This window comes from Ceratotherium simum, chromosome 11, assembly GCF_057802395.1.
Source record: "Ceratotherium simum simum isolate JZ-2026a chromosome 11, ASM5780239v1, whole genome shotgun sequence".
In the NCBI taxonomy this organism is placed as follows: Eukaryota; Metazoa; Chordata; class Mammalia; order Perissodactyla; family Rhinocerotidae; genus Ceratotherium; species Ceratotherium simum.
The window spans coordinates 61,609,508-61,618,162 of record NC_141910.1 but is presented as its reverse complement, the minus strand read 5'-3'; the positions used below and the strand labels follow the sequence as shown (position 1 = coordinate 61,618,162).

Genomic DNA, 8,655 nt, shown 5'->3' with positions numbered 1-8,655 from the left:
TCTCACCTCGTACAGGGATCAGGAGGTCGTAAGAGAAATAGACTCTCCATCTTGATGTTTCTCGAATGTCTGATGATAGCACTATGTCTCATGAGATAGGCTTTAAAAAAGCCATCTTACGGGCTGGCCCGGTGGCGCAAGCGGTTAAGTGCGTGCGTTCCGCTGCGGCGGCCCGGGGTTCGCCGGTTCAGATCCCGGGCACGCACCGACGCACTGCTTGGCAAGCCATCCTGTGGCGGCGTCCCATATAAAGTGGAGGAAGATGGGTACAGATGTTAGCCCAGGGCCAGTCTTCCTCAGCAAAAAAAGAGGAGGATTGGCGGATGTTAGCACAGGGCTGATCTCCTCACAAAAAAAAAAAAAAAGCCATCTTGCATGCTGATTTACTTGGTGTTATGTAGCGTGGCAATATTGCCAGGTTTGGAGTGGATAATTTCATCAGTGAAAGTAGTTATTTTTGTTAATTTTGGGAATATCATAACATGTTCCTATAGCCCTTTACACTTCCCAAGGTCAAGCTTCAGTTTTAAATCTTTTTAGCCTCCTAGCAATGTGGTATGTAGGATGATCTTAACTTTCACACGAGGAAACCGACATCCACAAAGGTTGAATGACTCCTTCAATGTTCCATAGTAAAGTAGGACTAGGATTCGGGTGCCCTGGGTCACAGTTCCAAACTTCTGGGCTAAGTTTAAAGTCCTCTTTGGCAGTGGTTACCAAGGATGGGGTAGTGGTGGGGGTGGTCCACCCCAGCAAGGAGTAATCATTTTGTCGTCGTCATTGTTTAGAACTGGAACTATGCAGTAGAAGTAAAACATAGACCAACTTTTCATCAGCTGTATCACTGTGTTTAAATTACCTGGAGGCAATGCATCCCTTTATTGACTGCGCTGCAGGCTGATGGCTCCCACCACCCACCCTGGGTGGCCAGTGCTCTTTGGTAAAGAACTCTATCTAAACTGGTTTCGTTAAAAAAAAAAAAAACAAGGTTTCATTTGAACGAGGGAATTTTGATTTCTAAGCAGAGGTGACTTGAGGCCAAAGAAAATGGGAAAGACGTATTTGTGGCTACATGTAATGTGAGTCTAACTTCTCTTGACTCTAGGAATCAAGAATTTACTGAGCACAGTTTAATCCTTACAGCAATGTTAGTTACCATAATTAAAGCTTACAGTGTGTAGACCCGGCAAAAGCGTGTTCTCTGGGAGGTGAGTATTAGTACTTCAATTGCACAGACAAAGCTGAAGCTAAGAGAGAGTCGTTAACACGTGCAAGATCACGCTTACTCCGCGGCCAGTGTAGGATTAGTCCGACTCCAGTAGCCGCATTCTTGCCACTGCTACCACTTTCCATCTGCCCACCAACGTCTGAACAGCCACTAAAGTACTAAAAACGCTAATATTGCCAAGGAGACACGTCACAGAGGGCTCCCAGGGCCGCCGTTTTTGGAGGTTGAGCCTTGCATAAATGTGCCTGGCCAAGGAGGTCTGGGGTGCTGAAAGAAGCCCAAGCAAGGCATTTTTCTAATTTGCACAGAGGTGCCTTATGGGCAGGCGGTGAGATGAGACCACTGGTAGTTTCAGGTTCCAGCATCGAAGCAGCCTGTTGCCTTCTGTTTCCTGTTGATTCTTTGAGCACTACTTGTCAATTTTCTGAAAGTGGCTCTGCCTGAATAAAGCTTCCTGGCCCTTAGGTCCAGCGTTTACAATCACTGCTGGCTAGTGCGAAATGGCCGGTGGTCCATGCCTCTGTCACGACTGTTATCAGGGACATGATTGGCATTCCCACAGAAGCTCATCACTGTGAAAATTAGACACCAGATCACTTATTAATCTGTGTGGCCAAGCCTGGGTCCTCCTCAGTGGGTACAGCTACAATGAAAAGATTACCACGAAGGCCTGGAATTTGAGCCGAGACAATCTGTACCTCTATGTTACTCTTTGGGAAACAGGACCAGGAAATTTTGCAAGGCCTCTTAGGAGTATGCCTCAGAGTTGGGGACTTCTTTTCAATTTGTAACAATCATAGTCACAATAGCTTATGAATGTTTTTTGAGTGAATGATGTTTAAATATATATTAAAATATTTAACCCAATAACTCAGTAATGTGACAACTATGTAGTCTGATGGATATGAATGCTTATCTATTACTTAATCTGATTTGGTTTCCAGGAAGGAAAAATGACAGATCTGGGGGCAGGCAACTTTGTCTTTTCTGTGCCCATCTCTGCCACAGCCTGCTGGTTTGACATCGAGCAAGTCATTGCCATCTCTAGAATGCAGATAAAAGGATGGACTCAATGGTCTCTAAGTCCCTGCATGTTAGGGTGGTGGGTGCTTTTTTAACCAAGCAAGTTCACACGGAAACATCTTTCATTACATTTTACTGCTAGACGGGGGTTTCATGATCCTTCAGACCATACTCCTTATTTTACAATATTATTCATAAAGAAGACAGGACAGATAATATTATCCTCCTTTTACAATTAAAATACTAAGACCCTGAGGGGGTGAATCACTTGCTCTAAAGGGAGTGAACTCTGGCTTATCTTTCCACTGCACTCCACACTGAACTGGGTTTTATTGGGTCCAGCCTAGGCTTGTCCAGTTTTCTGCTGCCTCGTTCTCAATGCAGATAGAAGAACACCTAGCTAGTGTGTGCCCCACTATAGGCCTTCAAATGCTAATGGTGTTATACTGTCCTGCACTTCCATTTTCCACAGACAGAGCATAGAATACTTCACGGAGACAAACAGGGTAAATGCAAGTCTGGTTCTCACCAGAGGGAGAGTACACTGATGCACGTGGAAACCAGGAGGTTTTCCTTGTTCGAAGAACAGGTTTTCTGGGGCCAGCAATGCTGGGTGCTTGGGGTCAGGGGTGGTGGAGTCAGAGCACAGTAAGTTGTTCTGATACTGTGAGCTTGACCGTGAACAGACAGTAACAACAAGAGCAAAACCTATATTTATCAAGTGTCTACAATGACCAAGGATTGGACAGATACTGTTCCATGTAGGAAATGAAATTTCAGAAAATAGAAGTTTAAGAAATTAGCAATTTTAGAAAGAAGCTATAGAAAGGAAAAAAAGAGTTATGAAGTCTGAGAGCAGAAGGAATATTACATGGAAAACGGTGAAGTTTAGACTATAAGGACGAGAAGCCTACTATGACAGGGGCCACCACAGCCACCTCAGGTCTACTGAGAGTCCCCTTCTCTTTGAGTCACATTCAAGTCACCTGACTCTACCACAAGCAACTGAAATAGAGAAAATAGGTTTTTTTTTGTGTGTGTGTGTGAGGAACATCAGCCCTGAGCTAACATCTGATGCCAATCCTCCTCTTTCTTTTCTGAGGAAGATTGGCCCTGAGCTAACGTCCGTGCCCATCTTCCTCTACTTTATATGGGACGCCGCCACTGCATGGCTCGACAAGCAGTGCATCGGGGCGCGACCAGGATCCGAACTGGCAAACCCCAAGCCGCCACAGCAGAGCACACGCACTTAACCACTTGCACCACCGGGCCGACCCCAGGATTTTGTTTTTTTTAAAGGTGAGCTTTGGGGTCTCAAAAGGATCTTGGTTCAACCAATTCCAAGTGGCTCTACCACTTCCTACCAGGGAAATATTAACCAAGTCTCTTAACGTCTTAGAGCCTCAGTTTTTCCATCTGTAAAATGGATTTTTAAAAAAATAAAGGTTAGTTATAATATATGTAAAGTTGCTTGAATTGTATCAGCAGATTCTAGGCTTCTCAACCAGAGTTGAAGGAAGAGAAAGAGAAGAGGGGAAAGGAGGAGAAATCATTTATGGCATTTATTATGTTTCATTAATGTTATTAGTCTTCAAGATATGGCTTAGGGTCCTTTCATAAATGGCAAAATTAAGAGCATTCTTCTACAGGTTAACTGCTTGAGCTTTTTATTCCCAGAGCCTAGCTAATTAAAAAATATCATAAATGTTCTAATTAGAGCATTGACATTTCTTTTCAATAATTGCAAAGGGACTTAAATAACCATGTTAAAGGACACATTAATATTACTCTGAAATGTAACTCACTGTGATTCTGATGTTAATACTAATTTGTAGAATTAGTTATATGGAGAATAAGTTCCGTTCATGGGACAAATGGGGAATCTGAGACCCCTTTTCCAAAACACAGGGTCTATCTCTCTCTCAGAGCATGTAGGAAGTGAAGCAAACTAGCAGGACCATCTAACTTAACACATTCAGCGGCATTTGGAGCAATGGTGGGGAAAACAGGCTCCCTAGTTAATTTCACACTTCCTCTATACATTTCAAAAAACGAGGTGTGACTCTGCAGCTGGATTTTAAAAAGACCTTCAGAAGGCTAAATGCCAGGTATTCTGCAAACTCCCTGCCTTAAAGGAGCTTTCTGTTTTCTGATGTCTGTTTGCTGTGGGGAATCCCAGTCTGCTCCGTTAAAGCAAGGGCTTTAAACTTCTTGAAGGCTATTCTCTGCTCATTAAGGCTCTGGGTTTACTGGAGATACTGGTCTTTGTCATTCTGAGTGTAGGTGTGTTGGAGGCAGCTCTCTGCGAAACCCAGGGAGATTTGCTAAAGAGAAAGGAAAGAAGGAAACTGGCATCCACTGTGTGCCTCTCGTGTACCCTCCTCCCAAGAGCCCTATGAAGTAAGAGCCATCATTGTCTGCGTTTGACATACAAGGGAATCCAAGCTCAGAGGGGTTACCTTGTCCCTAGGGCTCGCTGCTTCTCCAATAGTACACCCCATCTGCTCTGAAATATCTGGGAGGTCTTGGCAGAGGGGGATGGAGGCCCTCTGGGACACTTGGCTACTCTCCGCCAGGCCCTCGGCTGCCACCTCCTTGCCGCAGATTGCCCCTGGTTTGTTTTCTTTGGCTCTCTCATTAATGAGTTCCACAGGACAATGCTAAGTCTAGTTATGCAGCCTTAATTGGTTTAGTTACAACAAGATAATTCCTTTTTTCTTCTCTTGGAGGCCTTTCTGTTTAAAGACATTTTAGCTGGAAGATGCTAATTATCAATGAGGAGAAAGTGACACCTGAAGAGTTCATTTTCCATCTTGGTCCTTGGTTTCTCCTTTGAACTCTCTCTCCCCAGCCCTCTTTCCCACTTCATCACTTCTCCCCCACCATCATAAAAGAGAACTCTGTCCTGGCTGGGCGGCAGAACTTTCCTTCTCACTTGCCAGGGAGCTATTCTCTCTGCAGCTGGCTTGCAGGCATGGATAACCTGCATGAGACCTTCCTCAGCCTTGAAGATGGCTTGGGCTCCTCTGACAGCCCTGGCCTGCTCTCCTCTTGGAACTGGAAAAACAGGACAGGGCCCTTTGAATTGAACCAGGCCTCTCCCGCTCAGAGCCTCTCTCCGGCCCCATCGCTGGAGTCCTACTCTTCTTCTCCTTGTCCAGCCGTGGTTGGGCTACCCTGTGGGCATGGAGATGCCAACAATGGGGGCAGCGATGGTTGCAGCAGCCTTGGTGCTGGTGGCCTGGTGGAGGTGGACTACAATATGTTAGCTTTCCAGCCTGCCTATCTGCAGGGCGCTGGTGGCCCCAAGGCCCAGAAGGGGACGAAAGTTAGGATGTCTGTCCAGCGGAGACGGAAGGCCAGCGAGAGGGAGAAGCTCCGGATGAGGACCTTGGCAGATGCCCTGCACACCCTCCGGAATTACCTGCCACCAGTCTACAGCCAGAGGGGCCAGCCGCTCACCAAGATCCAGACGCTGAAGTACACCATCAAGTACATCGGAGAACTCACAGACCTCCTCAACAGCGGGAGGGAGCCTCGGCCCCAGAGTGCTTGAGCTCTGCCCCAGGAACTCGACAGGGCCAGCTCCTTGGACGGGGGCAGAGGAGCTTTAAAGACCTGGACTAGCCTTGGAATAACAGCACATGATGATTTTTGTATAGTTAGCCTGGTGACATTGTTGTCTGAAAGTTCTAAGAGAATTCCCACTGGACTTGCTGGAACTGCCAGACGAGCTGGTACTTTTGCTTCCAGTTTTCCCACCATTTCTCAGGAGACTCACCCTTTGCAAAGAGACAGATTATTCTGCCCTTCTCTGTCTGTTCAAGGTATTTAAAAGGGCTAATGATTTTCAATGCAGTTTTTCAATAACGTAGAATTGTGTAATTAATCTTCTCTCACCGTTGTGGTGTTGGGAGCTTTCTGTTCCTATCTAAACCTATATTTTGTACAGGATCCAGTATGACACCTGGATTCTTATTTAGAAAGATTTTTAAGTAAAGGGCTATAGAGCTCTTGTTTTATTTTGTCTGTATGCTTGTCTGTGTGTGTGCGACTGAAATAATGCCTTTACTTGTGCAAGAACCAAAATCACTTAAATGCAGAAAGACTTAGTGTCATGGTAAACAGAAAGTCACAGACAGACAGGCTAAATTAAGACAGATTGAAGAGTCTAAAGGCCAGCGCCTCCTCTCTTAAGGCAATAAAAAGAAGGCTATATCAGCTGAGTGTATGGAATAAGGAGATAGAAGGACGAGGAAGGGGAGGAGTCCTCAGCAACATGGGATGAGCCTGAGCAGGGCTGGGACGGATGGTGGGGGCTCCCTGTGCCAGGCCTGGTCTGAACATGGCCTCATTGGATCCCTTCACTTACTCATTGCTCAAGTGAAGAGATTCATTCAAAAAGGAGACTATTTTAATTCCATAGACAAGTCAGGATTAGAACTCACAACTATTTTTAACCCCTCCAAAGGTATTTATTTCTTCACCCACAATATCTTCCCCTCCTGTCCAGTTCCCAAATCACCCTACATGCATGCATACACACACACACACACCCTCTTCACTGTACCTTGTCTTAGGGTGGGTGACTGACTGTAGCACCCTCAGCTTGGCTAATTTGATGGCACATGGCATCAAACAGGGGGCTGAATTAAGGAGGTTCTCAAAAGCTAGCAGGTGTTTTTAAGGCTACATTTTTCTCCCTCTGATTATTAACCATCTGTATTTATTTTTCAATGAATTGTCTGTTCATTACTCTGTCACATTTTTTTCCTATTGGTGATTTTTCTTCTTTTTAGGGACAAATTACAAAGGCAGTAGATGTGTTCACAATTTAATGTATAACTTTTCCACTTTTTTCCCTTGCTGATATCAACATATACAAATAAATATAGGCAAATATACATTTTTAAAGAATGTCTTTAATTATGCGAATTGCTTTTTCCTTTTTTACTTAACAATATATAGTAGAAGTCCTTCCAAGTTAACACAAATAAATCTGTGATGTAAGTACTATTATTACTTTGATTTTATTGATAAGGAAAGTGAAGCACAGACTTGCCCTGAGTCACACATGTGAAAATTGTAGTGGAAAGCAAAGCGGAGGTGCAAACAATGTTCCATAGCACAGGTTGCATAGTTTGTTTAATGAATCACCTTTTGAATGATATTCAGGTTGTTTTCAATTTTTTATTACAAAAAATGCTATAACAAACATCACACACAACTAGCTTTATCCATTGATATTGTCGTTAGCCTGAAAAATTCCCCAAAATGAGCTTCTGGATCAGCGTGTATGCACATTTTAAATTTAAATAAATACTATTAGATGACTTTTATAAAAGTTTGTAGTTATTTACACTCGCCCTAACATCCTGTGACAGAACCAGCTGCCCTACGTTGCCAATGGATATTATCAATCTTCTGAATTTTTTAATGGATAAAAAAATGGTTATGTCATTGTTGTGTTAATTTTAATTTCCCTATGGACCATTTGAGATGGCACATCTTTTTTTATTTTATGTGACTGTTGTTCATTTTGGTTCCTCTATAACTTAGTTTATATTCTTTGCCATTTTTCTATTGAGTTATTTATCTTCTTGTGAATAATTTGGGAGAGTTCTTTGTAATTATATGTGTTGAAAATATTTCCTCCTAATCTATCATTTTGTTATAATCTTTGTTCATGGTGTCTTATATTTATGATTTTGATGACATCTTTTGCTCTTTGAAGATTTGCATTTTGATATGATCAAATCTCCCCTTTTTTAATTTTATGGCTTATATGTCTCTTCCTTCCCTTTGCTTATTTTTTCCCAGTTCCAAGGCTATCCAAATATTATTATTTTCTTCAAATATTTTTATAATTATTTATATCTGAATCTTCAATATACCTGCAATTTGTTTTTGTCAATAGTGTCTAAAAGGAATCTAACTTTATTTCTGATTAGTGTTTTTATAACTGAAGAATAAGTATATCTTGTCATCAAGGGCTGGTGAGTGATGGTTGGGCACGCTTGCTAAAATGTCATCCTATGTATGCAAACCTTCATCAACTCCTCATATATTTGCTGTTGGTGTTTTAGTGAAGAAACTAGAAGATGTTGGACAATATCAAGATTTTTCTCCAAGGAGCTCTACCCTGTGCATGTATGGGTTTTCATGTGAGAGTGTATGTGTGTGCACAAGTGTATGTATTTGTTTCTGTGTATGTGTGTTGTGTTTCATATGTTGGGGGAGAAGGATTAGAGAGGATAGTAATATGGGGAGGGGGGTGTCCAGCCTTTGATTAGATTTTAGATCAGTTGTTATTTTCCTTGCCATTTCTAAAAGAATGGGACCCAAATGCACTTGGCTTTTGATTTTTTAAGCGCAAGCATTAAGAATGGTGTAGAAATAGCTTG

At 42.8% G+C, this 8,655-nt stretch overlaps 1 protein-coding gene across 1 annotated transcript; it reads left to right on the top strand.

Moving 5' to 3' along the window:
- Positions 1-5,177: 5,177 nt before the first annotated feature.
- On the top strand, positions 5,178-8,165 carry MSGN1 (mesogenin 1). Its single transcript, XM_087437118.1, has one exon. The coding sequence runs from the start codon at positions 5,226-5,228 to the stop codon at positions 5,805-5,807; it is 582 nt and encodes a 193-aa protein (XP_087293244.1). The 5' UTR covers positions 5,178-5,225; the 3' UTR covers positions 5,808-8,165.
- Positions 8,166-8,655: the final 490 nt, after the last annotated feature.

Bases quoted from the DNA above. Each gene is read 5' to 3' on its own strand.
- MSGN1 (XM_087437118.1), top strand. From the start codon at position 5,226: ATGGATAACCTGCATGAGACCTTCCTCAGCCTTGAAGATGGCTTGGGC.